The sequence below is a fragment of the Stegastes partitus genome, unplaced genomic scaffold (assembly GCF_000690725.1).
Source record: "Stegastes partitus isolate 25-593 unplaced genomic scaffold, Stegastes_partitus-1.0.2 Scaffold749, whole genome shotgun sequence".
NCBI lineage: Eukaryota > Metazoa > Chordata > Actinopteri > Pomacentridae > Stegastes > Stegastes partitus.
In genome coordinates, this window is record NW_007578480.1 from 332,378 (window position 1) to 349,850 (window position 17,473).

The 17,473-nt window shown below is 39.2% G+C and overlaps 2 protein-coding genes across 2 annotated transcripts; both read right to left on the reverse strand.

Annotated features, from left to right (window-relative positions):
* Positions 1-2,271: 2,271 nt before the first annotated feature.
* On the reverse strand, positions 2,272-11,754 carry LOC103364435 (proline-rich transmembrane protein 1-like). The gene is made up of 4 exons (XM_008291555.1): positions 11,662-11,754; positions 7,906-8,243; positions 5,456-5,647; positions 2,272-2,488 (listed from the first exon to the last, which is right to left on the reverse strand). Exons 1-4 carry the CDS (start codon positions 11,678-11,680, stop codon positions 2,312-2,314), a joined length of 726 nt encoding a protein of 241 aa, XP_008289777.1. The 5' UTR covers positions 11,681-11,754; the 3' UTR covers positions 2,272-2,311.
* Positions 11,755-12,291: 537 nt separating this feature from the next.
* On the reverse strand, positions 12,292-17,047 carry skic2 (SKI2 subunit of superkiller complex; the record flags this gene model as incomplete). Its single annotated transcript, XM_008291559.1, has 3 exons — positions 12,292-12,658; positions 14,971-15,111; positions 16,754-17,047. Coding segments are annotated over 3 exons (636 nt in total), but the record flags the coding sequence as incomplete, so codon positions are not given.
* Positions 17,048-17,473: the final 426 nt, after the last annotated feature.

Genomic DNA, 17,473 nt, shown 5'->3' on the forward strand with positions numbered 1-17,473 from the left:
TTACTGTGTCAATAAAACCACAAGGCCTCTATTTATCACACAGAGAGAAGGAAACATAGCTGACCTATTAGTCCTGCTTCGCAACTTTAGCTGACATTTTATTCTTCCTTAACGTAATTAAGTAGTTTAACAGTTTGGGAGGTTTATTTATTTAGCTTTTCTTGCTCAGAGACTCAAATCTGTGCAATAAAGTAAGCTTAGCTTAGCAACAGGGAGGAACAGCTAGCTTAGCTCTGTCCAAATGTCATACAGTCCACCTACTAGCGCCTCTAAAGCTCACTAATTAACACTTTTTTTCCCCCTTTCTTTTGCAATATGGGAAAACAAAAAAATGGGAAAACAGCAATTTTACAGCACTGGAAAGCAGATTTTGTGTAGAATATTATTTGTATATTGTAAAATATTACACAAATAAAATGTATGTAAAAAATAAAATGCAGAAGAAGAATACAGTTGTAGTGTAAGTCCTTGTCTCTGAGTGATCAATATGGGCCCAGGTGGGTTTCAACCCAATAATATACATATGTAATAATAATAATAATAATAATAATAATAATAATAATAATAATAATAATAAACTACAGCATAAACTGTGTTTACACTGTCTCTATTTGTGTTCATTGTCATGAAACATATTTTTCATAGATTTAAATCTCTCTATATAATCTGTTAAAAATATCGTCATCATAGGGACCAACAGAGGAAAAGGAACATGAAGGGTGAGGTCAGGGGGGCACAAGAGATATGTTATTAGGTCCATTAACTCAAGCGATCAGGAGAAAGACAAAATGAGAGAGAATAAGGGATTTAACTGGGGCTTCAAGAGAGGAAAGTGCTGCAACACTGTGTAGGCATTCATACTTTCTCTCTCTCCTATTGGAAACATTCATTTCATAACTCCTGAAACGTCACGTAATATTTTATACTGTTGTGTTACAGCCTGCTGTTCAGAACTACGTTACATTATGGAAACCAAACTCGCACGGGGGTGGAAACCCAGTTTGCAGAGTAACAACATTATAGGAGCCGCACGTCTACAGCCTTAATATTTAAGACGAATGGAAACAAACTGAGGATGACATGCAGGGTTATGTTGCCTCATATGTCTAATGTTGCACTAAAGTTTCATAAACAGTGTCCGAAAGAGTAAATAGCAAAAGATGTGCAACACAAAAAAAGGCTACTACATTTCTAAAGTACTCGCGAAAAACAATATTTGCAAACCTAATACTGAAATACTTATCGCCTAAGTCGTCTCTTTTTCTTGTTTTGACAGTAGCTCATTTTGAAAAACACTGCAGCACACACTGATTTCAGGAAATGTTCCCACGAACAGCTGGGAGACAAACTAGTTTTGCACTAAAAGCCCAATAGCTTAAATTTATATTCATCATGCACTAATAAGGACTATGAATGTAAGCAGCTGCATCATCTCATCTGGTTACTACAAAGTGCAAAGATCTTAAAGATATCAAATTTATACCAATTCAAAGTGTCAGATAGCGGCAATAAACTGGTGATATACTGTAAATTATGTTGGACAAAAGTCGATGTGTGGGTAGATATCGAATAAATTAATAAATAACAGATTTTAAATAAATTAACAAGCATGTAATCCACAAGTTAGGTATCATCTCATCCGGTTAAAATGTCCACACAAATCTGAAATAAATACTCTGTTTGGTTGACAGTCCAGTCTCCATTTGGTGTGTTAAATCGCCCTCTAACACTGGAAATGCAGCAAAGGTACTATGTAAATCAACACTGTTTCAACATGGCACTTTATTTAAAAAAGAAAAGTATTTTACTAAAATGTGCATGTAACTATGCTAAATAAACCTTTTTGGATGTGGTATCTCAAATTGCAGCGACTGCGAAGGTCCGTAAATACTTAAAACACACAGTGACCTATCCTCTCATCTAACTACATCAGCAAAGGGAAGTATGAATTTATCAGTGTCAAATGAATTGTTAATGCAAGGAGCTTTGTTTCTCTCCTGTAGCTCATATCTGAGTGTAAATATTAAAGAGGCCGCTGCGCTAACAGTAATACCGGGCCTCGTTTGACAGCTGCTTGCATTTGGCATCAAAACGTCAGGTGTGATCGGTTGTTTTTTTGTTTGTTTGGTTTTTTTTTTGGTCATCGGTGGGTGTTTGATGGCAGCAGGTTGGGTCAGAGCTGTGTGTGCAGCTGAGGGCCGGCAAGCAGAAAACAGTTTGAATGCATTTTCAGGTTCTCCTGTTTCCTCCAAAACGATTGAGAGAAGTTAGCTAGCTAAATATATGCCCCATCAGGAGATCGGCACAGGAGTTAGGGTTCCCAGTCGTCATCGTGGTGCTGTGAGGCTATGATGACAACCACGGTGAGGATGGTGCACAGCACGATGGAGGCGATGCCCACAGCCAGGCTGATGAAGGAGAAGTTGCGTGCCTCGCGGGAGGCTATTTCCGCCGTCACCATGTCCCCTCGGGCTATCGCAGTACGCACCTAAAGTGATGCAGGAGGGGAGGTGGGATGTGGGGGGGAGAGAGATAGAGAGAGAGAGAGAGAGAGAGAGAGGAGACAATTTAGAATATATGTTATGTAACGGGAAAATGCACGAGTGGGAGCAGGAGAGATACGCTGTGGACGGATCGATTTCACTGCAGCACAGGCTGAATGTGCAGAAAGAGGCCACTCCACGCAACATTAACACACTATAACAACATACACAGTGCCGACCGGTGGGTCCATGCCTTGTCAGCTCAGCTCAACTCACAGCCAGCTGAGCAGGGCCCAGAGGAAAAAATCCATTCTGTCCCGTTGCACTGACAATGGTGCAGTTACATAATGTGAGCTATTGAGTGCATGTTGGTCAGCACAGACTGCCATTATGGAGATAAACAACAGGCATCGTGAAGTATGAGAGCCACCAGGCTGAGACTTTACGTGTCTAACCTCAGGTTAACCTGCAGCATCAAGAGAGTCAAAGATGAACTTTGTCTAATATAAATCCTGACACGGTTCTCCTCTGTTGATGACGATTTCATTCTGATTTTGCACACTTATTTTCTCCTGTTTTCCATTCACAACCACAAAAACTTCTAAATTTTAATATTTTTTCTGCATTTTGACTCAGTATAAACAGGTACTACTGTTATTTTGCACTCCATGTTAACAGGAAGGAAGGGATGCACTAAAAAGCAGGATGTGATGGGGTTTTTCCCATCACATCCTGCTTTGACACAAGCTGTCAGGGATGAACGATCTTTCCTAACAGTCACATGCAGCAGGGTGTGTTTGTTTACAAGCATGAGTATCTTTTTTATATATGTGTGTGTGTGTGTGTGTGTGTGTGTGTGTGTGTACAATTTCCAGCCTGTTCCAATTAAAATAACAATAAAATGTTTGTTATCGAGTTATTTTCTTGTCAGAAAAGGACATTTACCTGTTGACCCTAATAAATAGCAACACTTAATGTGATTTTCTTTTAGAATTTGCAAGACTTACTTTTCAAATAGATGATATTTAGTTGCAAACTGATATAACAAAAGGCATAAAGCTGTCAACATTCTCTTTTTTTCATTTCCCCCCCATAAACAGTGTATAATATGTAGCCAAAGATCAATGTATTCCATTTTTGGGCCACATAGCTCCATCGATGTCCAAAAACTACCAAAAAAACGTTCACGATCAACACAGAACTGCAGAATCAAAGCCTCACACACGTCCTGCTTCTGAAAATACTCATAGGTCACCAAATCCATATTAATCCGCAGATGAAAATAGTTCCCCCCAAAATGCTCTATTTATTTCTGTTGGAGTTACGTGTGTGTTGAAAACCACAGCGTCCAGCGGTTTGAGGAAATTCATGCATTTTCATTAAAAATAAAATATCCACTTATCACCTGTTTTTAAATATTTACATCGTTAATAGTGACAAATACGCTTCTGGCCACAGACAAGGCAGGGAAAGAACTCTTAATTTTAGGTTGTTCATGGGACAACAGGAAAAACTACAGAACAAAATCAGCATGAGCAGCCTATTTGAGTTAAATTGTTGTTTTCAATAAATTGCCTGCTCAAAACTTTTGGTCTCGTGTTCCCATTTCTTCTTTTTGCATTTTGAAGCTCTACTTAGAACCTTCCTAAGATCCAACAGTGCAAAATGCAAATTCATGCAATTTTTTAACTGGTCTGAAGATTTTGATCAGGAATGTATATCTCGTAGTACCAGTTACTAAGCCCTTCAGTTTCTGTCTGAAACAGGCGATATTATTTTGTGTTCCAGCAAGTTGGACAAAGCAGGATGCAGACCTCCAGGAAAGCCTTTGCTTTCAGATTAGCCATTGTTAGCAACACCAGTTGATAACAATGCATTACTGTGTATTGCATGTAAAAAACGTAGCTACATATCCACTGGGAGACTGAACCAGAACTGTGTGTACAACTGATATATTGAGACACAAATAAGACAGAAGTGCTAACAAACACTACTGTCGATGCACTGAGCATCCATCTTGGATTTGGAAGTCGAGGTTGATGATGTTCTTCTGACTTTCTCAGTTGAAGATCTGACTAAAAGGTGCATTCCAGTTGAAAATTCTAACTAGGAACCTTGGACATTCCAACTTTCCAGATCAAATTTTAATACACAATAATTAGCTAGGTGCTTTAAGGCCCGCCTTGCTAAAAGCCCTGTTTCTTCTGATTGGCTAACTTCAGGAAGCCTCCCTCAGTGCTTATGAGCACCCACTCATCTTCTTGTTAGTGTGGAAGTTCTGAAAGCAACCTGTAGAACTGCTCAGTAACATCAATTCTCATTCTTGAAATAACTTTCCAAACCCATTCGCATATACGTCAGCACGAATCCAATCTGGAACAAACATTTGTTTTGTGTTTGGTAAATATTAAACTCTTTAAGTGCCTATTGTGTGACATAATGGTGGAGTTCGGCTTTTGAATATAAGCAGTATGAAAAATGTTTCCTATACACAGTATGTCCCAGTTAATATTAGGGATAATACAGTAAAATGTGAAGTGGAAAACACCTACAATCAGGATATACCAAAGGTAATGTGGCTAGCAAAACATTATTCTACCTTCACCGCTGGCTATCTGTGTATTGCAGTACATTAAATGCCTAGAATACCACTCAAGCAGACTATTTTGCAAGAATATGTGCATACATTTGCCAAGAAGTCTGTTCTTTAACTTTGTGGGCATGTTTGCCTGGAGGACTGTATAAAGGAATCCGTAATGAGCCGACATCAAAAAAGTCTGAGATATTGGCTCACAGAAATTACTTTTAATACAAATGTCTGATAATTTAACATTATATGTAAAGCAGAAAATAAGGAAACACATAATAGGCCCTCTTTACAGGCTGAATTTCATTCCAAAGTCCTCAGTAAATGTGGTATTACGTTAATATGAAGCCCAAAGATCAAACAGAAAATCCACAGCAGCACCAACCTGCACGGCTTTGATGATTGCAATGATGCCTGTGGGCCAGAAGCAGCAGACAGTGGTGAGGACTGCGATGGGCAGATAGTCGTGAGGCGGTCGACGGTCCATCAGGGTGATGCTGGGCGGCATTTGCATGGGGTGAATCTGACCCGGTGGGATCCCTGGGTGGGCTCCCCCCGCCGGCATGTAGGGTTGACCCTGAGCAGAGACAGAGAGTATGTTTTTAAAACAGTAGAGCAGCTTACAAAGCACTTTCCACTCGAAAGACATGGGAACATAGTGACGTGAGCGAAGAGGAGGACGGCAGCAGGATTACTGGTGATGGACAGGGAACAACAGGGAAAAAAGGCTTTATTTGCATTCTTAACAGCCGTCTGTCAAATCGATTTAGATGAATATTTTACAGTGTGGGAGTCGTGAGAGTCAGGCGAGACGTCAGAGACGACTTAATCACAGTGCAGAGCCCCTCGAAGATTAGCTTTCAAAGCCAACTGGACAATTTTCACCAGGTTTGCTTTATTACTAACCACCTGCAGAGCCGAGAGGTAACTCTGCCTCACACTGTGTGTTCATATTTCCTGGCTGTAATTAGCTGCAACACTGCAAAGGAGACAGCAGAGTGCATTGTTGCTTAAAGTTCCTCTAAATTAAACTGTTGTCACAATTGGTGTTTTTTTTTCCAATTAGCTGCAAGTGTGCGCTGTGTTCAAAGACACCAATCACTGTGCATGTCTAAACCTCATCAGATTAAATTCATCAGCCTCCTTCCTGGAAATGTCTAAAAATCACAAAGATCAATTTGTGCATTTGTGCAAGTTGAGTATGCTGCAGAGCAGATTTTAGCTCTTGATAAATATTATATTTGCATTCAAACCCACACTCCTGTAGTCCTCTGCACACAGAAATTACAATTAGGACACTACACAGCTGCACTTTCCTCTGTTTGATGATTCACAGTCACTTTCCGCTGCCTCATTTTGCCACTTTGATGTTCGGTAATGCAGTTTACAATTGTTTTATCAACTAATGTGTTCCCATTTGTAGCACAAATTTTAAAAAAAACAAAAAACAACAGGTATATGTTGAATTATTAAATGGCACAAAACCAATAAAGATCTTGAGGACAGGCTTTATATTTATATAAACTGCTTGCAGCTCAACCAAATTTTTTTTTAGGTACTATGGTTCACAGCATATTTGATAGCTCCTTGCAGTCAAAGTGGTCTAATTTTATAATTTATTTAGAGTCTTGGAGATGTAAAACTCTCATGTACTGTTTTTCACTCTGAATCAACCTGTGTGTAAAAAATTAAGTGTCCTTTAGACTAATAAAATATAATCTGGAACTCCAAATCTGTTTAACAAAGTGCATATGATAAATAATGCAAACAATCTGTTAACACAACAGTGTGAGGAACAAGCATTCAGCGGCTATTTAACTGTAGTATTATGACCTCTTCTTCAAAAATAAGTACATAAAAGCATCATCGACCAATAGAGCTGTTTCAGACACTGCAGGAAACTTTTTTTAAAATGAAAAATGTGACTAAAACTGCAGCACTTTCACAGCAGTGAGACGGAGGTCATGATATATGACAACTAAAACAAATGTAGTTTCGGAAGTAACGCAAAATTTGACACATTTTCTAATACTTCCCTAGGGAGGTTTTTAGATAATTATTATTAATTATGCACAGTTAAATGTCCAGGTAATTAATGGATCAGCCACACAGCAGGCAAATGAAATGACTTATAGAGTGAAGTTTGTCTCACTGATATGACAGAAAAAGTACAATGTAAGGTAGCAAACATCCCACTTGTGGATCTATATCTGCATAAGCCATAAAATAAGACAAAAAATAATAAACCAGCCCACACATTTATGAAGTGAAAGCATATACAACTGTCCAGATACACATTTTTAAATATAAGATCAGGTAAATTTAACATACTGTGCTGCTAATTGAACTTTATTTAGCACTTTAAAATGTTGTGCTCAAGCTCTTCCATGTTTTTATGTTACTTGTTTTCTAGTGATTTCTGTTCATTTTAATTCTTATTACTTATTTCCAAACTACTCTCAATCGTTTTCTATTCTGTGGTATTGATAAAGGCTGGGAGAACGATATTATTGTGTGCACTGGTGCACAGAGAAATGACAAATAAAGAAATCTTGACTGAAACAAAAATAATTGATTGAAAATAGAAATAAGAGAAAGAAATATGACACTGGACGGAGATAGAAAATAGGAACAGTTTAAAGCACCAGGACCAACATAACTAGTATAATTTTTTCCTACAATTAGCGTCAAATTCATGTTCCTACTGAGTAACACTACAGTAAATTATAAGAAATGATTCACCTGCAACATCAGAATTAGATCTGTGAATGTAAAGTTGGGAATTTCAAACTCTGCATCAGCCTGATGGGAAATTTGTGAAGCCTTTATACTCACTGATGCCATGGGGTAGACGGGTACGTAAGCCGTGCAGGGCTGCAGCTGAAGCGGGTATCCTGGGTGGAGGTAGCCCACAGGGGGGTGCGCCATGGTGCCTCCAGGGCCCTGGGTCTGGACGGTGTAGCCCTGCGGGGCCCCCGGAGGTCCCATTGGTCCGCAGTGGAACTGAGTCTCTTGGAGGTATCCCTCTGAGCCTGGAGGAGGAGGCGGAGGGGGGTAGTTGGGCTGCGTGCCCGGTGCCGGAGGCATGTTGGGGTGCTGGGGAACGTTGGGGTCTTGTGGGCCGGGCAGATAGGGAGGAGGCTGCATGGTCTGACGGCCGGAGTCATCGAGCCCTGAGAGAGGATGATGAAGAAGAAAGAAGAGGGAGGAAAAGACGGAGAAGGAGAGCAATCAGAAATAGAAAAGGCAGAGGAAGAACAATAAAAGAAACAGATGTAAGAGTGAGGGCATGTTATCTAACTGGAGCACTGCTACACGTGCTTATTGAATGTAATGCGTCTTATCTGGCTGCTGAAGAGGAGAAAAAACAATTACACAGCTCCTCAGCAAGACTTCAAAAGGCATTTGCAAAGCCTGATATTTCCCAACCTGCAGTCTAATGATGACAGTGATTGACATTTTCGATCCCCAAGAAGAAGAAAGGCCTTTTTCTATGCTTCTGCCTTCACAATGATGTTTATTAGCAGTTAGAAATGAGGCATTTCAGCCACGGAAGAAACTCATTCCAATGCATCCATCTGCCTCTGGACGTTTGACGCAAACACCTCAGCTCCCTTTGTGTTTGTTTAACACTGAAAATGACTGATGGGGTGTTGTATTTTCGCAGCGGGGAGGTGGCTGGGGTAATCCGCTCTGACAGGGACATGAGGAGGAGAAGGAAAGAAAAATGGAGATGGACGGAGGAAGGAAGGAGGATTTGATGGGACAGAAAAAGCAGAGCAGGAGGCGGGAGGCAAGTGGAGTGGCTGAGTGATGAGGGATGACGACTCGTGCTCGGGGACCGGCTTTACGTAACAGTTCCCAACCCTGTCACAAGCAGGAAGTGGACCAGAAACAGACAGAGGGGAAGAGGAGGCAGCGCGAGGGAAGGGACACCTTTAAAAGGTCATGAGGTGACGAGCAGCACGGGCCTGTGACATCTCTGTGTATTTAGATCTGGAGATGTTTCTGAGTCCGGAATCTGCGTGTGGAGGATTTTCAGTTGAATCCTGATCAAAAACAGGTGACAGTGACTTTAAACAACACTTTTTTAGCAGACGTGCCCAAGAAAAAAAAAAGCAACATCCACAAAGAATAACCTTGTAGTAGGTCAGAGCCTGTATGAAATGTCACATAAACCTATATGTGGATAAGTGGAGTAAGAAGAATAAATAGACTGAGGTCAGTGGGGATTTAACCCCATCAGGCCCCAGGGGAATTTCACTACCTTCATGTTTATGCTCTTATCTTGGTCATTCTAAGGACAAACCATTCATGCTGTATCTTGTTTTATTCATAACAGTCCAGGCTATTCAGATCTTACATTATATATTACGATAATATTTCCAGAGTTATTTATACCCTTAATAGAAAGGAAAAAATGAAATGAAAAATGAAAATGTTATGCTTTTACACATATCTTTCCATAAACTGCTGGCAGTGAAGATATCTTTTTGTGTATCTGTATAGGAGATTGTCTGGAATCTGGAATTATTAGATCAGTGATGATGGAAAACTGTATAACTTAGAAACTGCATGGGGGAAATATGTGCCGAACAAAAATGCCTACAGAGTTGACAAACCAGGCAAATGTTTACAACTCGCTGCATTAAAGACTTCAGGAGCAACTCAGCTGAGAAAAAAGGAAGTGAATTTGGATGCAAAGTGCATTTGTTGGGCTCCAAAGGTTGTCCTTTGGAGTCATTGTTCTGCAACATGTAATTACAAGCATCATTTTGTTGCCACTATAACACAGTAGATATCAGTCAATTGTATACGTATATATTTTTATAAACCTTTTCTTTTTTACTTTACCATGTTGTATTATTTCACGATTATTTCCTTTTTTTCTTGCCTCTTTTTTGTTCCTACACTTTAAGAAATTAAGCTATAAAATAACAGATAAAGTACTGGCAGCTCTTTACCCAAATTTTGTCCTCTAATTAAAAAACACTGTGTTTATATTTGAAAAACAAATGTACAGACAAAAAAAAAACCTTCCCAAAACAAAAACTGCAAGATATTGTACCTTTTAACAGGACATTTTCCTGTTATTTAATTGCAAATATATTATAAAAAAGTGACATTTACAACAAATACTGGTCATAGGACATTTTCTGTTATTAAATGGTATATATACAGTAAAAACAAAAAACAAAAAACAAAAACTTAGTAATACTTAATAAATTGTTCCAAGTTAGCTTGTGATGTTAAGAGCATTTACTCTTAACATCACAAACAAACAGGAACAAAGACATCAAGCACATCAACTGATAATAATGCAATATGATAGCGAGAATAAATGGAAACACACCTGTGAATCACACACTGGTGACAATTTATGTAAACATATACAGTCATACAGCTGTTCATACACAGATTGCACATCGTACAATCAGTACAGCAGGTTCTGATTGGATTATATGTTTATATGTTTTATTCTTTATGACAAGTGGAAGTGCAGCTGAGTCAGGCACTGATCAAAGCTGTAGGTTTTACTGGTCAAATAGAAAATTCTCCTGTTACCAGACAACTTATGAGCAACTGCACACAGATTTCTTTTCTTCTCACAGGAGACGCTGAGTAACAGGAAAAGCTCAATTCTACCTGATGACTGTGTGCACAAAATGTGTGGCAGTGGGACACAATAATGTTACACAATCCTGCAACAATCCCCACATTTACAAATAATTCTGTAATCAGTGTCCTTATTATTCCTATAACAAAGACAGGATAAAGGACAGGATGTTTAAAAATGACCTGTATCTGGTTGCCGCATTTGGATGTTGGATACAGGAGCTTTGAAGAGGCTGATAAACTAACACTTTGCAGATCATTGACATTACATGTGTTACATCAGCATCCTATCTGTATTCCATCAATACTGCTGTGGTTGCTTCCTCATAAATACCCCGGCAGGAGTGCTGTAGCTGTTTGATTAGCATCACTGGATGCTGTTGTCCACCCATTGTTTAATTATAGCCCCACAGATCTGATTAACACACGAGACAGTGGTCACGTTTGCAGCCCAAAAAACTGCAGCCTGCTGCTCCAATGATAAAAATCAGGTGTCATCACCAGCTTCGTTTCTATGTGTTTTTCAATGGAAAGCTGTAGTTTTCTGGGAGTTTGAGCTCCATCTGCACGAGTTGGTGCTTTAAAACCGTCAAATAATAGAAACTGGAAAGGTGAGATTATCTTTTTATTGTTATTAAAGGCTGTAAAGGCGTAAAAGGACACCCACATCATGCCAGGAGACGTAGGCCTGTGTGTAATGATGGTGATAAGGCGCGTATATGGAGAGAAAAAGAACAAGGAGTGCGTGGGATTTGACAGAAAATCTTTACATTTAGGATAAAAAATAGATACAATTCTGATTTTACGCACAGATATAATCACAAAAAAAAGTCTCTGATTTAAAGCCCCTGTGGTGATTTAAAAAAAAAAAAATAAAAAATCCCCCCCCCTTAAGCTGCACCCGCACCGCGGTGCATCCTCCTATAGAAGCAGCGGCTCCAGATGATCTCCATCACACAGTTAAAATCATCTCACCGTGTTTTTCAGACGACATGCCTTCCGATCTTCTGTCCTCGGATGTGTTCTTTTACTCCAGCTGCTGGTGTGAATAAAGAAGCAAGAAAAGAAAACCTTTTTGGTGCGCGGTGATTCCGGTTATTCCAAGCGTGTGCAGCCCATCCTCAGGACGCCTTCATCCTTACAAAAAAAAAGGAGAAAAAAAAAAAAGAAAAAGAGAAAAAAGAAAAGAAAAAAGAAAACACCCACGTTTTAATGTAAACTTCAGTTTTTTTCTGTATTAAATCGAGGGCAGTCGTGCGTCAGCGTGCGCACAGGTCTGCTCTCTCTCCTCTCTGTGTGGCCGCTTCTAATAAGGTCTCTCCGCTAACGCGTCGCCGTACATTGAATTAACGAGACACAAAGCTATCGTTGCCTTAAAGCGACAGCCTGGATTGTGGAGAGGGGAAGAAAAAAAAACGCACAGGCTGGAACATCCCATTAAAGCGCAACAAAGAGGCTGAACTGGGTGGATTTCCTTCCTTACGTGACATTTGACCCACGTCAGTTCTCAATTGATTCTTCTGGCAGATTTTCTGTGTAATTTTTTTGCTGCAGAAGGTCAAAATAATCTGGTGATGCTACAAACAGAAATCACAGGAAGACAGGTTTCTGAATACAGATTTTATTACTGTACAATAAATTACAATCCACATTTTCCATGTTCATTTGGTCTGTTGGTTAAAATCAGTCCCTTCTTCATGTAAACATCACACCTCCAACCTTCCCCAGATGCTCCTCCATTTGTCTCACACTTTGCACACAAAGAAACACTTCAGTGGGTGTAGAGGGAGGCGGTGAAGACGATGTCCCTGCGGATGGACAGGGACGCCTTCTCCATCTTGCTGCCCAGGACGGAGTCTCCCACGATGCGGGCGGCCTGACGCACCTCCTTCAGCACCTCGTCCAGGCGCTGGATGCAGCGGACCACCGTCCCCTCCTGGACGTCAGTCAGCTGGGCGATCTCTGCGAAGGGCTGGGATAGAAGAGGAGTTAAGTGTCTTGATGTTGAAGTGTTTTAAGAAAAAACACCAGTAAACAGTTGATTCTATAACAAAGTGATGATTGCTTCTGTAAGACACTCTGTAAATGAAGTGAAGTGCAGTAAAAACTAGGGATAGACCGATCATCATGGCCGATATTTGGCATTTATTGGTATCTTTATATCTATTAACCAATTATTGATAAATTGAAGCTTTGATGCAGCCCCGTCTCTCTGTCTGTGGTCTCACAAATGTCCCTCAAGACTCCACAAACTGAACAAGAAACACAAGCCGTGACCACAAACCAGGACATCATCAGAAGGTAGCTTTAAGATCTGGACTTTTGTGGGCGTTAAAAGTGACAGAACAGTGTAACATTAGGAAAATAGAGACACAGCTGCAGGGGACAAACTGATCAATCTCAGTCGATCACACATAAACTCTTTTGTGATGAGACTGTTCATTGGAAATGCTTTGTTTTTGGTTGATCTTCAAATAAGACGTAGAATGACATGATTATGATTTTTGATGAAATATCACAACTTTAAGCATCGATTTGACTATTTTTTCTGATAAAAATGCACATTACAGACGAGTAGTTTAAAGACCATCAGAAAGTTGGAAATCAGGGGATTCTCTCAGGTTTTACTGTTTCTGTTTTCTAAAAAAATGTGTAATTTTAGTGATTTCTTCAAAGCAAAATGCCTTTTAATCCCTTCGATGGGTTTCAGGGTTGAGATGGCTGTGTGATTTCTCCTATACACATAATAATAATAATCATCATCATCATAATAATAATAAATTAATCAGCCCCATGTACAGCTGGTATTACACCATGTAATCTATAATTTGATACATTATCTTGATACTGACATCTGATCTTTTCATTAATAAGTTTCTCTTCATCAGGTTTCAACCCTCATTGTTTGGATTTAAAGATGCACACCAGTCACAGCTGGTGGATTAGCATTAGTTTGCGATACCCTTTTCTGTCTTTTAGTGGAGAAAGAGCAGGTGACCCTGATTACTTGTTAGCTGGATTAAGGTGGATCTTTTTCTTAAGAAACTCCACAGATTGCATTTACACTTTCCTGAGTCAAACCGCCTCATGATGACGTGCAGGCGCCCGTCTGATCCTACATCCATGTGTTTAGCATACATTTACACCCGCATTAAAGGGGTAGTTTAGTGTCTTTGAAGTGGGGTTTTGTGAGGTGATGTGAAGTGTTTAGCTACTTCAAACTGCTTGAATTGGAACAGCTGTGCAGTGAAGAACAGTGTGCAGAATGGCGGCACTTATGTGTAGGAATACAGAAGTTGTAAGGTTCAGAACCTGCAGTGACGCCAAGGTAAAGCAGTGAGAATACTCTAAATGTAGCGTACATTTACACACAGTACATTTTTTTTGGGTGGACCTCTTTTTAAGTGGCTAAAATGTTTTTCTGCTGACCTGGTCCAGAGCAGAACACCACTCTGGGAACATGTCAACTGTGGGTCTTCAAAGGACTTAAACTGTCCGTTTAGCAGCATACAATTGTGCACTTCCACTAAACCCACCAGAGTCTTACAAAGCTTGCTCAAATCAATCTGTCAAAGGCTGATATGGACTCTGCAAAGCTGCTTTGAGAGCAACAGAGGGCACACTGGTGCATCTCAAAAAATTAGACCATCACAAAAAAGTTTTATGTTTTCCATCAGTTATTTTAAGAAGTGAAAACACTCATTACATTTAAAGTGAAATATTTCAGGCCTTTTTTTTTTTTCTTTTTTTTTTAACCATAATCTTTACTCAAAACAGCATCGACCAGGAGATGTTAAAGCGCTTTATGCTTCCATCTGCTGATAAGCTTTATGGAGATGCAGATTTCTTTTTGCAGCAGGACTGAGCAGCTGCCCACATAGGCAAAACTACCATCCAATGGTTTACAGAAAAATGATATTACTGTGCTTGATTGGCCAGTCGACTCACTGGACCTTCTATTCTGATAACTTGAGATACTGAATTTCAGATTTTCATGAACTATAAGCCATAATCCAAATTAAGACAGAAATATGTGGAATACTTCACTCTATATGTAATAAATATAGAATAAATGTGAATGTACCTTTTGGAAAAAAAATACATAGGAAAAAAAAGACATTTTTTTACAATCAGAGATGCACAAGTATAACTGTTTTCACTAGTCTGCATGACTACGATCATTTTAATAAGTACAATTGTTTGGCTGCCCCGTTACTATGCATTTGATCTTATCCAGATGAAGACAGCATCCTAACACCAGATGCATCACATGTTAAACCTCACCATGCCTCTGGCCCAGCAGTACACCACCTCCGTCAGACCAAACTTGAACTGGCCCACAAACTCCTCAGCGGTCTGAGGTATTTCACACTCCCGCTGCAGCTCCCCGATTCGCTTGGCGACTGACAATACCTTATCAATGCCCTGGAATAAAAAGCAACACCAAGAAAGAAATAACAGGATAAAGTGGGTAAGAAACTGCCAGACACACATTTACGTTTTACAAGCTGCTCTTCACTTTGCATTAACAGGGTGACCTTGTCATTTATGTCCAGGAAATCAGTTTTGCAAACTGCGCCATGGTGTTTTACTCCTTTTTGACAGGAGGACTTAGAAACTGCTACTTAAGTCATTATTAATTCAAGCCCTCATAAAGCACTTTCATGTCGGGGCAGCTCTGTACACTGACGCAGCAAAGGCGAATGAGTGATTTACTCAGTGACTGGGATGACTCAAGTGAAGTGTTCTTGTTGTCCTTTCTGCAGGATGTTATGCATCAAGTCTGTACAACATGAGTGACTTTGTTTGTGACTGAGTTTCCACAGAGTCCTCACTGTGGGTTCATTATTCACTGCAATATAAGTTCCTGCACCTCTATGAAAACAACACAACCATGACTAGAAGTAGAGAGAACCCAAAAATGGCAGTATGATACAGTTATAACAAAAAAAAAAAAAAAAAAAAAAAAAAAGAAGAACATCAATGATTTTTTTTAAAAATTAAAAATGGAATCAACACGTCTCTTCCTCACACTTGTCATGAAACACCTAAACAAATTTTTAAAGATTCCATCTCCGTCAACTAGTTCAGAAACAATGAACTGACAATTGGCTTGCTGATCAATCATGTACATCAAATTTTAACACATTGATTATCAATTAAGACTTTATGAGGGGTAAATGATTTTTTTTAAAAAAGAAAAAAGAAAAAGAAAAAAATTACTCCAGGTTCTAAAATGTGAAGAGTTACAACATTGACTCTCAGCACTAAATATCTTTAGATTAAACTAGTTGATTATTGGCTGGTTGATCAGTCACTGAACAAACTGCTGACATCAAATTTAAACACTGATCATCACTGACGACATTTATTATAAAGCAAAAATGCTGTAAAAAAAACAAAAAAAAATCACAAATCCCAGGTTTTAGAACGTGAAGATTTTCACTTTTTTTTGATGGACATTGAAAGACTTTAGATCTTTTACTCATTTTTATGCTTTTTAAGTAGAATGCCAGAAAATGACCCATGATACAAATATCTACTTTTGGTATTTTGTGGTGCAGGTTTTTGAGAGTTGATCAGACAAAATCACCAATTTGAACGCATCAAATTAAATTTACCAAGTTACTAATTCTGAAAAAATGACAATGCTTCACAGTATGGATCTTATGCAATATTAATTTGTTTCCATACTTGTCTCCTATCTGCTTTGTGTAAACACTGCCTGCAGTTCAGCTGAAAAGTCTGAATTTTTGATATGTGGCTGTTGGTTGCAGCTGAATCACTAATGGCTTCATAACTGCACCAAGAAGTGCAGAATTTGTATGTTTTTTTTGCTTTTTTTTGTTTGTTCCAGAATGTGGTTAAAACTAATGGCGTATCTAAATACAACATGCAGAAAAAAGTGATTTTTACAAATTATCCTGATTTTAGGCTCAGATTACGTTTTCCGACTAAACAATAAGTCACAGATGAGTCTGTCAAGGACTGTCACAAAAATCAGGTGATTCTTTCTGCTTAAAATTAAAAAAATAAAAAAAAAGATAAAATGTCTTTCAAACCTCACCTCCTGCAGCGTGTTAGTGATGTGCGGCTCCACTTGTGTGTTCTGAGTAAAGACCAAACAGGACAGCAGGGCGGCACTCTCCTCCGGTGCCAGCGGACTCAGGACGTTCTCGAACAGCAGCTCGGTAAGCAGCAGCTCGTGGCTGCTGATCTGACAAGCTACTCGGCCTTTGAGCTGCACGGCTCCACTGCTGTCGATGTACTGCAGAGACTGAAGGACCTGAAGGAGACAAAAACCTCTGTGTTTGATAAGGATCAGCAGAGTCAAACTTTCAATGGGCTGCTGGCAATTAGTCTGTGGAAATGACAGTTAATCAGTTGATCTGTGACTTTTGGATCCAGACTGAAATATCTCAACAACTATTTGTTTGAAAATTAATGGTTCTTAGAGGATGAATTTAATGTCCTGCTAGGAAGATGACATTTTTGTTTTTAGCGAAATAACTAAAATAACTTAACAATTATTTGATGTTTTTGCTCATGTTAAACTTTAACTATTTAAATTTAGTTCAAATATTGACATTCTCTTTATCTTAACCTGTACTTTGAGATAATACGCAGTTATTAAGCGGAGCTAATTAGTGACCAGGTACAAAGTGTGGATTTAAGCGCTAAATCTTGATGGCTGACACATTTTATTAGGCATCTAAGCAAATATTCAAAGATTTATTCTCCAGCAACCAGTACTGAAACAACTGATAATTGATAATATAGTTGACAA

What these genes read in the sequence shown, in the direction of transcription:
- LOC103364435 (XM_008291555.1), bottom strand. An exon ending in CCGTCTACCCCATGGCATCA is followed by an intron (nt 5,648 to 7,905) that starts GTGAGTATAAAG and finishes GTCTCTGCTCAG; the next exon opens with GGTCAACCCTACATGCCGGC. An exon ending in CAATCATCAAAGCCGTGCAG is followed by an intron (nt 2,489 to 5,455) that starts GTTGGTGCTGCT and finishes GCATCACTTTAG; the next exon opens with GTGCGTACTGCGATAGCCCG.